At 30.6% G+C, this 20,245-nt stretch overlaps 1 protein-coding gene across 3 annotated transcripts; it reads left to right on the forward strand.

Moving 5' to 3' along the window:
- Positions 1–10,736: 10,736 nt before the first annotated feature.
- LOC100809843 (GRF1-interacting factor 1) lies at positions 10,737–15,045 on the forward strand. 3 transcript variants are annotated; one of them, XM_026127161.2, is made up of 5 exons: positions 11,329–11,506; positions 11,652–11,809; positions 12,447–12,523; positions 14,194–14,278; positions 14,469–15,045. In XM_026127161.2, exons 2-5 carry the CDS (start codon positions 11,759–11,761, stop codon positions 14,856–14,858), a joined length of 603 nt encoding a protein of 200 aa, XP_025982946.1. In that variant the 5' UTR covers positions 11,329–11,506; positions 11,652–11,758; the 3' UTR covers positions 14,859–15,045. The 3 variants fall into 3 exon arrangements, with proteins under 3 accessions (XP_003554714.1, XP_025982946.1, XP_006604857.1); XM_003554666.5 differs by lacking the exons at positions 11,329–11,506; positions 11,652–11,809 and adding an exon at positions 10,737–11,129; XM_006604794.4 differs by having other exon boundaries at positions 11,329–11,809.
- Positions 15,046–20,245: the final 5,200 nt, after the last annotated feature.

Here is a 20,245-nt window from a genome sequence, read left to right on the forward strand (position 1 = left end):
TGTATCACATATAGACTCACCTATTTTCAAATTATGCGCTCAAATTTTAAGTCGGTATTATTATTATTATTATTATTATTATTATTATTATTATTATTATTATTATTATTATTATTATTTAACCAATATGCTTTCATTCAGTATTTCCATATATTCCTTTTCTATTATAGGAATAATTTTACGAATTTATCTCGCGGACATGGTAAGTCAGTCTTTTGATCATTGTCAGTCAATAGAAAACATGATCGAAGATTATTGAAAAAGGGGAATTAATATTTGCCCATTCCAAAATTGTTTTTGACCCTAACCCATGAATGTGCAAATACCAAAACATCCTTTTGTTTCTTTCATCCCACGTTGGCAACCACCTACCCTTTCTGGCAAATCAATGAAATTAAGATTTCGTAATGTTACACAAATTATTACACGATGAAATCATAATTGTTGGGTTTTTTTTTTCAAAATAAAATATACAACAGAAATTTGATTATGTTGTATAGTGTAATAAAATCATACTTCTTTTATACTTTCTTAATGAACTCCCATTTCTTTTATACTTTCTTAATGAACTCCCATTTTGTTGTGTATTTTTTTCATACATTCAACTATATAATGGAAATACACTTCCATTTCACCGGTGGGAATGTGAAAAGAAATACAACAAAATCACAATTCTATTATATATTATACAACAGAATTCTAATTTCACTGTACAAATGTTTTGTATACCCCACTAATGCTGGAAAAGTGTGTTTCCTTGTACATTGTTGAGAAAACTATCTTTAGAATTTGAGAATATTGATAGGGCCCAAAAGCAATGATGTTGGAGAAAATAGCAACCCCTTCATAAAGTTGTGAACAAATTAAACCCAAGCCCACTTTATATCGTGGGTCGATGAAATATAAGCTCCATGACGTTGTCAGTTCTTAAATTTGTTCAAACACTCAAACTTGTTCACACACGAAGACAAAAAAAGAAAAAAAAAACACTTCAAACTTGTACCAAGAAAATGCTTGGCAATGTACATCACTAGAGTTGACCCCGGAAAAAAAGAAAGGAAAAGGAAAGGAAAAAACACAGCATGACTAGAAAAATAATAAAAAGGACAGAAAAGTAGAAAATGTGTAGCAATCAAAATAAACTCTTTGAACATAAACTTAATTAAAATAAGATTAAAGTATATATGTGAATGCTTAGTATATGAGAGGAAAATTCCGGGTGTTTGATTTAGACTACCTACACCGCCATTGACAATTTCAAGCCGCGGATTTTGGTCAACTCATTAGTATAACGTTCAAAGCTCATCTTATATATAAAACACTAAGCATCTCTTTAAATTTCATTAAACCCACACTCCACCGTCATAATCCACTCTAACCTTCAAAGTTTCCCTTCTTATAGTCTTTGGATAATTCACATTTTCCCCACCTCAATCAGACAATCACATTAGAGGCGTTTAATTAATTTCCTTATCACAAAAATGGGTTATTGCTACATGAAGTTGTGTGTGCTCACAACAATGATTCTGGTGTTGAGTTTGCAGAAAACAAGGGGAGCAAGAACATTGGAGGGAGAGCAATGGTTGCACAATAATCTGGTACTCCATTCATTGCAAAGAGGCCACGTACGGTCTTCTCAAAGAAACCCATGTTCGACCGTACCTGGGCGCAGTCGAGGGCGCTGCACTTTGGGAGAAATTAATGTGGCTGGTCATCAATATCATGTTGCAATTGCTCATGCACCACCACTCTTCCAGAACGTGCTTCCCAAGTTTGGAGAAGCAAAACCTTCCATTCACACCCCAAAAGATCGACTAGACAATTAAAACACTTACTCTGTCAAAAATTACTCTAATATACATGTGTGTATTATATGTCATCTGTGTCAGATCTTTTACTCCTCCAAGACAGATATACAACTTACTGTGTATGCAATTTTTTATACTGATACATTTTTTTTAATCTTATGTATTGATTCTTTAATTTATACTATTTTTTTAAAATTTACTGTATCAAATACCTCTCATGTTATATATATAATTTACTTTATCAAATACCTCTCATGTTATATATATGCATTTCCTGTCATTTATGATTTTGTTTTTGATAAGCAAAATGCATGATTGGTACTGGTACTTGGATTAAACATGACAATTTTTCCTACAATTCGGGAATCCTGCTCCCGTTCCCGCATAGTCCTCATGTATATAAAATTTTACTTATATGTATAATGTAAATATAAAGATTAATATAATATTTTACTAGTAAAAAAAATTAAATTATTATATATATAAGTAGTATCTCATAAGTCACAAAGACATAGATATTATCCAAATCCTAAAACGTCGTATCAGACTTCGCTCCTTAACTTTCATCTTCACCTTTAATACTTGTGTGATTTTATTACTATTATTATTAATTTATTTTGATATTTTTAGTCATGTTTTAAACTTAGAATTAAAACTTAAATTTATTATTGTTAAAAAATTGAGATAAAACAAAAAATTTATATTTTTTTTATAATTTTTGACATTTTTTAATATAAAACGGGGTCTCTGCAAGTTTCTGTGGGGGAGCCAGAGAACGGGGATGAGACAAAAAATAGGAAGCAGGTAAGGTTAGGTTAAGGGACAGAGAGCGGAGAACTACTCCCCGCTCTCTCGCTTGGGTGTCATGCCTAACTTGAATATATATCTTATATAATATTTGACCGCTGTTGAAATAAAAAAAATAAAAAAAGAATATGTGATGAATAAAATAATGTAATAAGAATAAATAAAAGTAATAGATATTGATGGGATATTTGAAAATAAAAAGTTCACACATCATTATTTATTTGTAATTGATAAATTAAGTTATGACTCACAAATATGTCATATATATAAAATATGAACTCAAATATAAAATACATATATTTCAAAGTGATCTATTTTGTGAGATTTTTTATTCCTTTAATATTTTTAAGGATAAAAATTTACATAATGATATTATTTTTTTCGTGTATTTTTTAAATCTCAATTTATCATAAAAAATTATGATTAATTCATGATGAAAATAAATAAATTTTGATTGATAATTATTTGCGAATTAAACTTGAATAATATTAAAATGATTTAATCTTGTCTTTATTTAGTTAATAATTTATGTCCAATTAAACTTAATGTTATTTATCGTGCATCTAATTTGTAGGGAACAATTTTATGGTTTAAATGCAACAACAAAAAAGTGTTTTCCCCTTACATGTTTCCTACCTCGTTTATGTTAATGTTTTATCTTGGCGTCAAATGTGCTGGCTGGTGTGCATGCATGGCGTGTCGTGTTTATTATAAGTCATGTGCCACGTGTTCGACAATCACACTTACCTTAGGAACGAAGCGTTGGTTGACTTTCTTGTCCTAAACGAATGTCAAGTCAACTTTCTAATAGTTCAATTCAAGTATCCGGAGCACAAGTTTAAAGTGTGTTTTAAATAATACACAGGAATTAACAAGTACGGTGATTATTCCATAAAAAAAAACAATTATTTATCATTTTACTTTCATTATAAAAAATAATTAATTTTTTTTATAAAGCTAATCCAAACAATATTAGAAAGGTTAACCTGCATGCATTGAACCATTTACACGTAATTTACGTCAAATATTCTCACACGGTGGCTAAAAAATAATTTCTCTGAATATACTTAAAATTATATATTAATTAAAATTGTTTTATTTAAATTCAGTGTTGATCAACCTCTTATTATGATTATACTTGGTAGCCGATCTAGGACCTTAATTTAGGGGTCAATTTATTTAAAAAATAAAAATTAATAATTAATATTACGAAAGGGCTTACAAATTAGAAGAGGGGGTCAAATACACAAATTAGGGGACGGAGACAAAATCTACACACTCAATATAGTTATATGTAATTTTTTAAAAATGAAGGGTGCAAATACTTAAGTTGATTCTCTACAAAATTAGTTATATAATATAGTAAAAAAAAACTAATTTGTCCCGTGACACCTCTATTAATTATAAAAATTAAATTGAATTGATTCTCTAAAGTGATTATATTCCTTAAATCTATACAAGTACGTTTAAATACTTTACTAAAAAACATCTATGCGTTCAAATCTATATCAGCGGTTCTTCCTAATAAAAAAACCTTATTCCAGCCCCGCCATTGAATATTGCTGGTCGCTGGAACTTTCTTTCAATTCTTAGGATGTCATTAAAATACATTCATTTGGTAGAGCACAAAGAAAGTAATCTCCTGTTTCTAATCAATTTCCCTTCCATTGTTTTTTTAATTTTTCTGAATCAAAGGATTTCCCCTGCATTAGATAATATTGATTGAAGGTCATGAAAGGGAATGTACATTGGAGGGTAGTTAATGTGTTATTATTATTATTGGTTGTGGTAACAGTAATAGCCACAATAGTAAGAATTAATAAGTTTTTTTCTTACCTAATTACAATAATGCTATTTTTTTATGTTTTTACTGTAAAATATTTGTCAACTTTGTTGACAATTAATTTTTACTAAAAAATTTGACGGTCTATCTTTTAATTAATATTTTTTATTATTTATAAGTATCGAATTCGAATCTTGTTTAAAATTTGAACTTAGTTAAATTGAACTTGGACCGATATATAACATCGGTTTAGTTTCCTAATATTAAAATAATGTGAAGGGGGAATAGTAAATATAAATAAGTTTTTGTTCTTACTATTTTTTTGGTAATAAAAAGCAGGAAACAATAAATATAAAGTATTATTTCTTTAATTAGAAGTGAAAAAAAATCATTTTATTTAAGTTTTAAATATAAGGAATTTTCAGGTTAAAAAAATAAAATGATAAATTACTATGCAACCCTTTTAAGTATCCATACTCATTTATATAAATAATATGTTTTTTTGTATTGCATGTTTAGAGAGTATAGGTGTATCCTCATAATTTATTAAGTTATAAACTAATTTTGCTGGTGACAACGTTAATTCAAATTTATATAAATAATTATTATATTAAAAACTCAGTATTTGAAAATGGAAAAAAAAATCAAGTGGATTTGTTTCTTTTTTATTTTTACTTTTAATTAAGATAAGATTATAAAATATCACGTTAGTTTTACTCCATCTATTATTTTATAATATTTTTAAAAGAAGTAATTAAGTTTTTTATTACTTGTATAAATTCTTAAAAGTAAAAAAGTAAATATTACTTTTATAATTATTAAACAGAATATTTTAATTGAATTTTTCTTTTAAAAAAATGACTAGACTCACAAAATTACCTTCATATCTAAAACCCTCCCTATTAAAGATACTCGAAAACCATAAAATTTTGTCCCTTTGTGACAGCAGCAAGGAGGACAAGGGGCTCAGATTCTAATTTTATTCTGACTCCTGCTGATCATTATTATCTTAAGGATATAAATTAAAGAATATTCACTAAATATTTTTAATTACTTAAACTACGGGTTAAATGGTTTTAATATAATAATTATTATATTCTCAATAAAAACATTCACTTTCATTTGGTTAATTATTAACTAGTACCGTTTACCCTTTTATATTATTAATTTTTAGTTATTTACTCAAGGATTTTGTTTGCAATCTTGTCATCATTATTGATTAGCTAGTTACTACTCACTACCTGAGAAATCAATTATGTCAAATTCGTTTTATTTCTACCGAAGTGACCCTTAATGTGTTATTGGGCATCGAAATGGGTATCGGCAGAAGGTGCCAAAAGAATGGTGGGGGCATTTTCCCCAACCAAGTCACATGGTGAAGTTCAGAAGTGAGCCAAAAAACTAGAGTACCGCATATAATTGCAAAGTCATTTAAGGCAAGACAAAGAGCTGTTGCTCCAGACCTGTGGTCTCTGCTCGAAGTTGCAAGTAACTAATGCAAAAGGCAATGTGGTGTTGACATTTGCATTTGCAATTTCGCCAGCAACACCCCAAACACGTGAAACCGTGTCATCAACACACTCAATTATTTCTTCCCAAGCAAAGACGCACTGCATCACATTAGAGGCATCAGCCAGCCAATAATAAAAAAGCAAGAAAATCAAGAGTGAATTCAAAAAGCCTAGCTAGCTAGCTAGCTAAACCTAAAGACTATTCACTCTTCAGAGATAGGTCATTCTTAGCTATAGCATCAACAGGTTGAGGTACACCTGATTGAAGACTTGACTATTGCATTAATGTTGGAAGAAATGAAATTGACTGAATTTGGTGGACAAAATTGTTGGTAACAAGGACTAAAGATGAGCACTATATGCTTACAAATTTCGTACCAAAAAATCTTACTTCTTGAAGGTGTATTCCTGTTCCAGATTTATGCTTCTAATTTTCTGCCGGCTCGCTTCTCAAAATGAATCATCTTTATAACTAAAATAAAAGTTCATATAAACTTGAGTGTTCACCAATAATCAGGCACCGCCAATAAGTAGTCGAGTCTCCCAAACTATATTAATTCAGATTTAATTTTTTATGGGGTGTATGAATAAAGCTCATTTAAATCATGTAGGTATTTAAAAAGAAATTAATGTGGTTTAAAAATACTACATTCTTAATATGAAAAACAACGATAAGCGTAGGCATTTTTTGAGTAAGCACGGTGATAAAAGCGCGTCATTGATCTTTGTTTGGAAGGAGGACCTACATGCAGGGGCAGCATGGGCTGTGGAAAAAGCATGGCAAGGATGGAAGGAAAAAAAGATGGGATTGGAATTTAAGCACGCAAACCAATTGTGACACCCTAACCACCCGTCATGTTTGAGGAACTGAGACACAAACAGATTGCTTGCTTTTTGATTTGACTCTATTGATCATCAATACAGTAGTATTGCAATTGATATGCATTTTTTTAATAATAAGAATAGGAAAGATATTAATATTACGTGGGAATCTTAGAATGAGGACCTTGGCCAGTAAAAGGCAAAACCAAAGAGGGCCAGATAGGCACAAGGGGTAAGACAGGTTATTGGTGTATTAGAGCCGTAGCCTGTTGCATGTGACCCACACAGGTTGCCATTTGAAAGTACGTAGGGTAAAGAAATAAGCTTGAGTTCAGTTTGACCCATTCATTTATATTTGTTCATGAAATGATGATGATAAGAGTTCTAATATTACAGTTGGAAATGGACTGGACAACACTCTCAATAGATAGGTATATAGGGCATGCATGTGAACCTTTGGGCCCCATTCCCAACTCCATGCTGTTTCCTTTCCTCTAATTAATTCCATTGAATCATAAAAAAGGAAATGTAATTTTCGGGATACTTATTCAATGTCTTATCTGGCCTGGCTACTGGCTACGAAACCAAGGTTCAGGCAATTATTCTCTCCTCTTCCAACGTGCGACTGCTTCAATCCCGTTACATAGGACGAGATATTCCTAAAATATATGTTGACACGAAAAAATATATTTTCTTTTTAAATAAATGAATTTGAATAGATCTGATACCATTTTAAGATAACTCAATTTTAAAAATTAAATTATAGGATCAAAGTTGTTTTTTTATTTATATATTTTATTTTTTTATTTTTATCTTTAGTCAATATGAGATTTAAATTTTTTCCAACAAAACTTACCTCTAAATGTACTTTGTTTTTGACTGCTGCCTCTAAATGTATTAATTATATTACTACTTTTAATTTTTATTTATACTTTTCATTTATTGTGAATATATTGGTGAGGCACTCATTCATTATCCCATATAAGTGGATTTATTGGCCTAATAGTAACATATAACTCACTCTAATTGTTGGGAAAAAATATTTAAATATAACCATTATTTAGACTGTTTAATTTTATGAATACTTTTGAAATAATATTTAAATTTATGATATTATTAATTAAAAATAAGGGTTCAATACCATTTTGATCTCTATTTTAAATTTTTTTATCTTTAATCCCAAAACAATTTTATTAGCAATTTTGGCCTCTATATTAATAAATTTAGTTCACACTATCAATTAATAGTGTTAATCAACGACATAATAACTACATTGGTAATACAATGACTTGTCATGTTATTAAGGGTATAAAATAATTATTTGTAATTTTTTGATAAATTATATTTTCAATTAATTCTTCATCTGTTTAGATCAGATCATCATGTTATATTAGTTTAAAATAAATTAAAGGTTTAATTAAGTTTTTTATATTCGAAATATTACTCGTTTTTAAAAAATAACTAATATTTATTTTTTTCTTCAGATAACTGACAAAATTTTACGTTTAATTTTAACACCTGCTATTAATCTGTATCCGTCAAATAATGACATATGAAACATAATATCACGTCATCACACATAATCACTAAATACGTAGATATAAGTGTTCACCTCATGTTCAAGCCAATAATTTTTTTTTTTAAATTTTAAAAAAATGAAAGCTAAAAGCTATCTCCACCTTTGCAGGCTTCCCCCAACCAAAATTAGTTCCATAAACTCCAAATTGATTAGATCATGCAATTCCAAAGGCTTCAACTTTCTCTTTTGCCAAAGACGCATATTTAGAAAACACACTATCCGCCCCATGAAAAATCCCCTTCTCTAACATCTCTTTTATTTTACTATGAGTACTCTTTGCAACAATACCAAAAGGTTCTTCCTTTATGAAGTCTAGTGGGTCAGCCTCCACCAAATGAGGAACAATTTGGTTAAGACCTCAGTCCAATTGGTTGTGAAGTTAAGTTCCAACTTACTTGGAGTTTTGTGAAATCAGCTTCGGATTCTGCTACCACAAATGAAATGGAGTTGCCTGGAGTGTGTATTGAACAATGGGGTTTGGAGAATCATTAGGCCAAACCACGTTGCCGGGCGAGAGGGAAAATTGTTGGAGGGTGTGAGAGAGAGAGAGAGATTTTTTAAAATTAAAAAAACAAAATTAATAACATGAACATTTGTGCCTCAGTAATGATTGATGACGCTATTATCATCACTTAACAGATATAAATTAATGACAATTAATAAAATAAAACAAATTTTTTTCAGATATCTAAAAAAATATTAAATAATTTTTTAAAAATAAATTATATTTTGAATATAAAAAACTTAATTAAGTATAACTTAAAAATACATTTATAAAAAATAATTGTACATGACAGTTTCATCCATGCTGATGCGACAAGTTACAGACCGTTACTTGATAGCAAATAGTTAACGAAGGTAAAAAGTAAAATATAGCACCAAAAACATAAAAAAATTGTTTAGGACTAAATACAAAATTCAAAAAGTTTAGAGATCCAAAAGAAATTAAACCTTAAAATTAACTATTTTTTTGTCTTAATAAATTAATTGTTTGTTTTTTTATATAAAGGATGACTGAGAATAATTCACGTAATTTGAAATATTAAATAATATAATTAATTATTAAATTTGTTTTTAAATGTGTTCAGATAGATTTATTTGTTTACTACTTTTATTTAGACATGTACACGTTTTTTTTTATTAATTTGGTATCTCATGCGATTGAACTGATTATTATTTGTTGAGTGATTAATACAAAATATATTAATATCTATTTATATAATTCATATGCAATATTTTTATAGAAAAAATATTTACGTTTAATAAATATATATTCATTTTTAATATATTTATTCATTTGTGAAAAATTAATATACTTTGTGTTCTATCAAACGTGTAGAGATTATTAAAGGAAAAATATACCAACAAAAACTTACATCCGATATGCTAAGGCAGAAAATGTAGCTTGTTGCAGAAATATTATATATATAACTAAAGTAAAAAAAAAAACTAAAAATCTAACAATTTTTTATCATAACATATATGGAAGTTCTGATGTAAGTTTGAATAATTCAAAATTAGATAAAAAAAACAATATATTTAAATTTTGTAAAGATAAAATATTTTAGTATTTTTTAATTAAAATTAATAACACATGATTTGTTACTTTTAAATATTTAAATGATATTTAAGAGATTTGTATAAATTTTAAAAATAAAAAAAAAGGTAATTTCTTTAAATTTTAAGAAAAACATGTATAGATTAAAAAAACATGTATAATTTTCTTAAACATGACATAAGATAAGTGTAATCTACTTGAAAAAATGCATGGAATGAAAAGAAAACTGAAAAAGAGGAGGGGAATGATTTGCACGAAGATTAAGGTTAATTAGGAGAGATTAGTAGAGAAGGGTAGCGCGTTAAGGAATGCGCGTGGTGAAGTGAATGGTAGCATCGGAATCTATTACACAAGTCCAACGTCATCAACGTTAGAACGAGGTGGACAAGGACAACGCCCTCAGGACAATATCATGTTTTTTATGTGTGAGTGTGTGAGATACTCTCTCTTTTACGAGATATTCTTTTATCAAATGTTGCAACTATGAATCCCGACGAGACCAACACACATTACCATATCGAATGCTAACAACTACTTTTTTCTTAAATTGAAAAATAACTAAACAACAATATTTTCTCCTTCGATTTCTTTTTTAATTACTACTTTAACTTGAAATATATTTAACAAAGTATATTTAAAGTTTTGTGTAGTAAATATGAAAGTAAAGAAAATTAATTAAGAGATTTAAAAGAAACACTAGTAATAATTATAGAGCGAGTTGGTCAAAATTGTTCTCCTTGTCTCATATCTATCACGTGATACTATAGAGAGAGGGACAGGAACACGCAGTTCAAGAGACCGACCCCATAGTGTGAAGAAAGAGTCAAAACCAATAAAATAGTAATAGCCCAAAGGCCCCAACCCCGATGTAATGTGTATGTGTTGCTCTTCTCTCTCTCTTTCACTTTCTATTCACGCTTTCTAATATCTTGTTTCCGTGTGGTAGCATCATTGCAATAGCCAAGAGATAGAAGGGAAAAGTGGGAACACACAGAAAGCCAGAGAACCAGAGAGAGAGAGAGAGAGAGAGAGAGTGTGCTTCTCTCTGCACTTGCACTATTGCAGGCCTCAGCTTTGTTTGGTTTTGGATTGAGAAAGTTGATATAGTTAGAGAAAGAGAAAGTGTACATCTTTCTATCATATAGTGTATATATATATATATATATTGCGTGTGTGAGAGATGCAGCAGCACCTGATGCAGATGCAGCCCATGATGGCAGCCTACTACCCCAACAACGTCACCACTGATCACATTCAGCAGGTCCGTTTCTCTCTTCTTCTTCTGCACTGCTACTACTGCTACCACTACCATTCCCCTTCATCTGCTTATCTTATCTCTTCTGCTAGCTTTGGATATACTCATACTCATATGTCACATACATACACATGTCTATGTTTGTATTCATTAATTCATTCATGTTTCCTCTCAGCTCAGGGCCCTTTTGTCTCAGCACTACTTGTGGGTCTTGTATGCTACTTTTAGTACCGATTCCCTTGTGCTGCCTGCTTTTTAATGTTTCTGTTCACACTTCAAACCTTTCTCTTCTTCTCTTTTATTATTCTGCTTCTTCCTTTGTCAGCTTCTGCTAATCTCTTGTAAGATACTGCTAATCCTAACTGGGTGCTTAGTCGTGTTTGGTAAATATTCTCCTCACCAATTGCTTGCTTTATGTTGGGGGGGTCTTTGTTCCATTTTCCACACTGTCTACATGTGCTTTATCAGAGCTTTTATGACGCGTGCTTTTCTCAGCGCTAGCTCAGATCACATTTTCTCACCTTTCAGATCACATTGTCTGAATCCGAATATATATGCTTCAATTTGGAGATCACAAACCTTGTCTCTATCAAAACGTACCAACACTCTGGACTCTTTTATGACGCGTGCTTTTAATGCACATGCTTCTCTTACTTTCAGACTTCAATTACGCCCTCTCTGACTGTGTAATACTCCTATTTGTTTGTTCTACTTGTATCTAACTTTCAGACTTGGTATTAATGCTCTAGTCCTTCAAATAATCTGCTCAGCCTGAAATTACCTTTGTAAATCTTTCAAATATATTTCTCTTATTGTTATAGATTTTGATTTTGATAACATGCCTGAACTTCTATGTTAGTTTTGAGATTTCATTAAGGTAACAAATTTGGCTGCATCATAGGGAACATTTTATTAAATCGGGAAATGTTTTGTTGTAAGAAATGTTTGATCCCGGGGTGCGGTTTGATTAACATGGTGCAGTTCTAGCTCCTTACCCAAATGGTAGGATAATTAAGAAATTAAGACAAACAGATTGAGATCGAAGTACAAGATATAAATTCATATACTATATATAGGCTTAGTATGTACATTATTTACTATATCTAATAAACTAGAATAAACATCTCACTTCATTGTTTTCTAACCTTCTAAAATCTACGTGCACCAAATAGTATTTTTGAAAGAAAGACAGTCCAGCAAGGACATATTGTAACTTTTGTTGCTCCCCCTCCCTTTTACTTGATTATTTTAGCAGCATTTTTATGATATTATGATGATGGTTGATCCTTTGTTTAACATTTTACCCCTTTTTTTTACATGCAGTATCTGGATGAGAACAAGTCCTTAATTCTGAAGATTGTTGAAAGCCAGAATTCTGGCAAGCTGAGCGAGTGTGCCGAGTAAGAATTACACTTATTCTTTTGTTCTGTTTGAATTGAATTTAGTGTTTCTCATTTCTTTATTACTTGTCAAGCATAATGTCTCCATCTGGGTGCCTGGTTGGCAGGGTCATTTACTGTTGATAATGCTACTTCCACATTGATAACAAAGTTCAATTTAATTAACTAGAAAGCCTTACCAACTAGATAGGGTGCTGCACCACCAGGGAATTTTTCCCACCCCATCAACATTTGTATAATAGTGCGTGAGAAGAATATAGCTGATTTTGTGTCATACACCATCCTGCGTTACATTGAAACTTACCAAGAAATATACGCTCTGCAGTTAGCCTCTATTTTAATATCCTGGTATGGTATGGTTTCTATTTCATTTTCAGGCCTTTATTTTAACATCCTATGCTGATAACTTAAAGAATATATGAACGTAATTTTTGAACTTCATTATGAGACAGTTTACACTGGAATCTCAATAAAACTTGATATAATCTAGTATTATTTGGGTGAATGTATTGATATTCATTAATTCATTAATTGAAACAAATGCGACATGGTAGCTATTAGAAATTTTGAATTTACATTTGAGTTGAAAAGTAATCTGCAGCGTTTTAAGACTTTCTTACACACTTTGGGCAAAGATACTATCTTCAAAATTATAATACTGCTTTTTTTTAATACAACTTTCTGCAAACACATTGCAATGTTCATGTCATCTAATGCTTTTCTGAATTTAAGATCTTGTTTGATTATCATTTGACATCTTTTTTGCAATTTTCTTAGTTCTCACGTTCAATATTATTAAGACAACACGCTTGGGTTTTCTCGCCTTTATTTTCTTCTTTGGATAGGCAGCAAGTTTCTCACATTTCTATATATTATATGCCTTCGGGGATTGCATGCCTTGCATTAATGGACTCTTCTGATATGTCCGCAATCGCTGGTCTTGGTCTCTCTTATCTCACCCCTTTGATTCTTCTCCATCCTTCCCAAAGTTAACTGGTTTTCTCACTTGTCTACAGACAGCTCAGAAAATACCTTTTCTGCGACACATCCCTTTGATTCGAATGTGACTTCTATACTTCTGAAGATTCCTTTTCTGTCAACTGGTCAGTCCCGGTTATGATGTTTGAAGTAAAAACAATAGGATAAATCATTGAAAAAACCTTGCCTTGGTTTTGGATATAGAGTTGAATGATGTCATTTGTGTATCTGTGGCTGATCTCATTTAATGAAATCAAGCTTGGTTGTTGGTATGCAGTTGGAAGTGATAAAGTATGTCTGAGTTAACTTATATATCTTGAAGGTTTCTGGTGGAAATCATTCTTCCAAACATCTTGGCTGCTAGTACAATTGTGCATTTAAAACATTTAACTCAAGCTTTCAGTGCAAGATAGAGGACAAGTGTAATTGTGCATTTTCTATCTGTGAAGCATAGGTTGTTGTAGATGTAATATAAAATCACTCAAGAAATTGAAATTGAAAGCGGTACATTTAATAGTGACTCGAGAAAACTTGCCTTCGGGAATTAACTCTAATTCTAATATGGTACCAAAGTATAGTACTATTGATGTTATACGTCACCCAAAACTGGGCATAAAGGGATGTTAAGATCCCATATCAGTTATACCTTTTGGTGTTGATGTTAGACCAAGTTCATGCTCAATTTTTTTCAGGAACCAAGCAAGGCTTCAGAGAAATCTCATGTACTTAGCTGCAATAGCTGATTCTCAACCCCAACCACCCACCATGTCTGGTCAGGTACATACATGTCTTGTTAAGTTTGGCAATGATTGCATGTTTGGTTCTCATTGGAAGAGCTAGCCAAGTTAAGAATTTCTTCTTATGCATTGAAATTTGAAAAAGTACTTGTGGTACTTAAACTTTGATTGAAAGACATAAAGCCTCAATCTCCAGGCCTCATTGATGGATGTTTTTACTGATGGTGCAGTACCCTCCGAGTGGGATGATGCAGCAGGGAGCACAGTACATGCAGGCTCAACAACAGGCACAGCAGATGACACCACAACAACTAATGGCAGCACGCTCATCTCTTTTGTACGCACAGCAGCCGTACTCAGCACTTCAACAGCAGCAAGCCATGCACAGTGCACTGGGGTCGAGTTCGGGGCTCCACATGCTGCAAAGTGAAGGCAGCAATGTGAATGTGGGAGGAGGGTTTCCTGACTTTGTGCGTGGCGGCAGCTCCACAGGGGAGGGTTTGCACAGTGGTGGAAGGGGTATCATTGGAAGTAGCAAGCAGGAAATGGGGGGTTCAAGTGAAGGCCGCGGTGAAGGGGGTGAAAACCTCTACCTCAAAGTTGCTGATGATGGAAACTAGCTAGCTAGCCACCCAAAATGAACAAGCTTTTCTTAGTTTAATTAGTTAGGAAGACATCAAGGGATAGTAGCTTGCTGCTGCTGCTTATATATAATGTGTGCTTCAACTTGAGGCAAACGCTTGCCTTGATGTCTCTACATTACTATTAGTAACATAAATTAGCACATCTTCTACTTCCTTGCCTAAATTTCTGATCACATAACCTGTTTTTCTCATCTCCGAGGTCGGATTAGATTTGGTTTCACATTTATAGTAGTATCAGTCTTTACATTTCATATGATATTTATTTTAATTTTTAAGTATTTTTAAATTAAAATTTTAACTTATATTAAGTTTACAATAAAGAAATATTTTTATAAATAAGAATGTATTTTTAGATTTATTAAAATTTCAATTGTGATATAAGATTATTAAGTTTGGAATTCTAATTTATATTATAAAGGTAAATTATACCTCCATTAACCTTCAAACAAGCTTGTTGGATGGATTTTTTTTTTTTTTAGTGTGTGTATAACAATGCTATTAAGATTTTGACTTAGGACTCTTGCAAATTATTCAAATTCTCTACCATTAGGCTTGTCTTAATTAATTAGTAGGTTAGTTTAAGTAAAATCTAAAATGTACTGTGGATCATAAAGTAGATTCAATTTCGCTTAAATGTACTATTTCTTTATTGAACGTATAAAGAAAACCTGCAGTTCATCGACTTTGTGGCTGACCAAGGATTGTTCTACCTAACTGCAGTTTGTGCAACTGTAGAACTATCTTTTATGGTTTAATTAAACTTTCAATGATTTTAATTTTGAATTTTTGTAATTTTAATTTATTAGGTTTTTGGAGTTAATTAAGTTTATTTTTAAAATGAAATCAATTTATCTTTTATTTTACTTTCTATAAAATGTTTTTTTTATTTAAATTTCTAGATATTTATGATGAATTTGAGACATGTAATAACTTTAAAAGTTTGGAAGTGAAAACTTTATAGAAAATTTAATAAATTTGAAAAAAAATTACAGGATTTGAAATTAAATGTTAAGCCTTAAAAAAGAGAAGAAATATTTTTTTTATTTTGAGTGTAAATTTGATGTTTTGGTTATATTTTTCAAGAAAAAAAGTTTTAATTAAAAGTATTTTAATCAGTTCAATTTGTGAAGATTCTGAGTAGAATGTGAAAGTTTAGTAGTTTTAGATAAAATAATATTTTTAATGGGAATAAATTTGCTTAATTTTAAAATTGATAAAAATAATATAACCTATTCTTGCACAATGTTTAAATTAAAGGGATTAAAGTGTAAGTCTTTTAAATTTTATGCTATCATTTTGTGTTTGTGCTAGGAAGTAACATTCGACCATTGTTTTACTATTAAGTGCATAGATCAACTCATGTTGAATTTTTACAATCAATGTCACTATGAAGTTTTTTTTTTTTAAACTAATGTTCTCAAATTTGAATACTAAATTTATAGTTACATTAAATACTTCAAAAAAACCTTTTATCATTCATCAATATAACTTTAATTGAATAAGAAAAGTTAAAGAAAAAGTTAGATAAAATTAGATTAAGACCTTTTATCATTCATCTTTATTTGTTTATTTCTATTCAATTTGATAGTTAAAAAGTTAAAGAAAAAGTTAGATTAAGAACAAATAGAATAAGATAAAATTATTTTTCTTTCATCTCCATTGTATATTATGTAACTTCTTTGCTTTACCATCACCAACAATATTATAATAATGGTCATCCCTTCTATGATATCCAATATCATCACAACCATTATTATTATTGCTACCGTTGTAACATTAATAACAAAACTATTAACAGTAAGAATTAAATACTAATTTTTTAGAGATTAAAGCGATATGTATAAAGAGAATTTAAACATATTAGTCAATACATTTTTTCATTTATCTTTTATCTAGTTAACTTCGTGTGTTGTTATTGCTTTTTATGGCGATAATGTGTTACCTAATTATAAAAGGCTGTTAAATTATTGAAAAAGTTTTCGATATAAATTTTTAATTATAGAATTCAATTTTTTATTGTTGAATTCAAATTTTAATTATTACTTAATATGCGTAAATTATATTTCAAGATAGATACACATTTTTGTGTGGCTTACATGAATTTAGATTATCACATAATGAGTTGAACATCAAAAATAAGAAATTCTTACTCAGAGATTTTTTTTCTTTTTTTTATCACATGCTGATGATTATTATTACTATGTTAATGAGAGACTTGAACCTATGACTTTCTTTATCACTTCAACTCCCCCTCCCCGAAGTCGCCTTATAACTCCCTCTTAACCAGAGATTGATAAGGCTGCCAAATTTCCATGATAGTACCCAAAATCGACTGTTTACTCGCTTGATTGTTCAAAAATAAAAATAGTATTAAATTGCGAGATGAGTTGTACCAAAAACAAAAGGCCCATGAAGTACATCCCTTTTGTATTTTTCTTAGTTTCAACATAATTTGAGGGCTTGACAAAAAAAAATAAAATTCGAGGATAATTGAAAGTAAAGTGCACCAATTTATATGTTAATCTGATTGATTAAATAGGGATTTTAACAATTTTATACTCAACATGGCCTGATTAAAAAAATAATATTCTTTAATAAAATTGTCAGTATAAAAATACATTTAATGTGATTTAATAAATGTAATTCATAAAAAAAATTAATTTTTGAAACACAATATGAATCTTTTACTTTTTTTGGTATAGTGGGAAAATAAAAGAGAACTACATCAGAGATATATATGTCTAATTCTAAAAGATAACTTTTGATGACTTCCAGGGATTCAGCAAATAATTTGGCGGTATCCCAGGTTCCATGCCTCCAAGAGACCCTCCTTAATGGCTAAGAACTCAGCTCGATCGATCTAAGTGAATCTCCTTCGCCCATATGTTTAGCAAAACCGCTAATACATACTCCATGCTCATTTCTGATAACACCACCAATCCATACTTCATCAAAATCGATTCTAATTTTTTTTACACATTTAACTAGAAATAATACTACTATTAACATTCCACCAAAAAATTAATAATACTAATACATATATCTTTTAAAATAATTATTAATCCTATCTTAATATCAATTCATAATTAGATAAAATCTACAATTTGTCAATATATTTAATTAACAGTTCATCATTGCCAAAATAACTTTTCAAATTTCTATGCGAAGGCAAAATTTATGTGAAAAGTAAATTTTATATTTCATATTAATTTTAATCAATAGTTACTTTAAAAATGTGAGATTTTCATAGGTAAAATTTCGTGTAAATTCACATGCTCTTTATTCAGAAAAAAATTATTGCATGGTTGAAGTTGAATTTATGTAATATCTATCAGTTAAAATTAGTTGAAATTACAATGATGTTGAATTATGTAATAACTTCTGACCAAATAGCACTTCTACTAATTAAATGGTACTGGTATCTATTTTTTTAAGAACGACAGTTTGAAAATTTGCTAGATTATTGTCTAATTATAAAATTTTAGTATAAAATTAAATTAATTTTAAAAAATAGTGCATACAATGTATACCCGTCTTTTACAGATAAAAAAAATATTTTAATTTTTATATTAATTTTTCAATCTTTTTACTGTTTGTTTGTTGTATGTTTTCTAATTTTTTTATCCAACCGGACCAGCCCGCGATCTTTCTCTCGCTTACGTTGCTGATGAGTGATTAGTGATGAAACCCCTTCAATTCAATTTCAGCTTCTGATTTTCTTAACCCTTCCGCGGCAAATTCTTCTTCCTTCTACGTAAAAGCCGTTCCTTTACCCATCTTTCTGGCACTTCCAGTACTGAATCCCCAATCTACATTATTCCAGATATAAATTCTTACTTCTCAACAGGTTTTCAAACAAATTAAAAGCTGTTTAATTTTTAAATGTTGAGGAGTTAAAGGTCAAACTGTCAAAGCTTTGGGGGATTTTCTCATGATGATCGAATACACAATTTGCACTTTTTTTTAAGACAGTGCATCTCCAACGGTATGTTTTTTATAACACACGTACAAGTGTACAACTTACACTAATCTGATAAAATATTCATAAACTTGACTGTAGTAACCTTAACCTCGGAAACTAAATTTCAAAAAGCCATGAAAATGAGAGAGGATGCATGTAATTAATAAGATAAAGCATATGAAATAAGTTTTATAATGAGGGAAATAGGTTCCCTCAATATGGAGGTGATAGCACTGCCAGTGGAAGCAGTAGCAATCATTTCTTGATTATTACTTAGACAAATACTAATATATACAGTATCATACAAGTACTACACATCTGGGTCACGGCAAAACAGAACGTGCAAGTTCTTTCCAGTAGTAATCTTCATCCAACTCCAGAGAAGTCGTCGTTGATCTGTTGTAATGATACAACCCGATCCCATGGGCATCTTCATGACTTTGCATGACCCTTTGATGCATCAAAGTAGAGCTATACCCCTTATGAGGCCTTTCAACCTTCTTGTTGGAGTTGGAGTCATTGCCCGTGAGTTGTTGGACCACTGATCGAAACTCAGAAGCATCGTAGGCCCTCACTAACACAGGACTCGATATGTAGGTTATTTTCACTGTTTTCTTTGGAGTTTTTTGCATGGTCCTTAAGGTATTGGACTCCTTGTTGTGGTAGCAATTGGGGTGATCATACCTGAGTTTTCCCCATTTGATTTGATCAGTAGTGTGTTTTATCTAGAAAGCTATAAATCATCCAATTTTACTTCTACACGAACGTACATATATATATATATATATGATATATGCTTGGATGATTAAGTCTAAAGGTGAAGCATTATGGTAGCTTTTATAGGCTTCATTTCCAACTTGGTGGTGATCAATAATAAGACCCGAGGCTTCCCAGAAGGAGGGTTATATATTTATTTAATGGGTGAGGAAAATGACAAATTTGGAAAAACGAAGAAACATGGGTGTTGAAAAGTGGTAACGACCCATGACCCATGGCCATGATATATACGTTGCTACTACTAAGCTGCTATATATATGTATGGATGAATGAAGGTTTTTCGTTTTCATTAGGTGGCTGTCCCCTTCGTTCTAAAATGACTGCGTGCCATTGTCGCTCTCCTTTCCTTTTTTCCATTGCGGTCGTTTTCGAAATTCTAGTCCCTACTCTCTCTGCTCAGCAAAGTTTTTGTTTTACGGTCCCATGCTTCTAGATTGGAAGGAAGAAGTTCAATTTGGTCTTCATTCAACTAGTCTATGTCACTTCATTGATTGTTTGTATATCCTTTTGTGATATAATCAGATCAGGTTGGTGCTTCTTTATATATTGCTATTTCTCTGGGTTTCCAAAATTTTCCTTTCTTTTCATTATACTACAAAACTGTGGTACGTATATGTTCAATATG

This window comes from Glycine max, chromosome 19 (assembly GCF_000004515.6).
Source record: "Glycine max cultivar Williams 82 chromosome 19, Glycine_max_v4.0, whole genome shotgun sequence".
Lineage (NCBI taxonomy): Eukaryota > Viridiplantae > Streptophyta > Magnoliopsida > Fabales > Fabaceae > Glycine > Glycine max.

Coding starts and splice junctions, on each gene's coding strand:
- LOC100809843 (XM_003554666.5), top strand. CDS start 11,049: ATGCAGCAGCACCTGATGCAGATGCAGCCCATGATGGCAGCCTACTAC. Junction 12,524..14,193: donor AAGCTGAGCGAGTGTGCCGA/GTAAGAATTACA, acceptor AATTTTTTTCAG/GAACCAAGCAAGGCTTCAGA. Junction 14,279..14,468: donor CACCCACCATGTCTGGTCAG/GTACATACATGT, acceptor CTGATGGTGCAG/TACCCTCCGAGTGGGATGAT.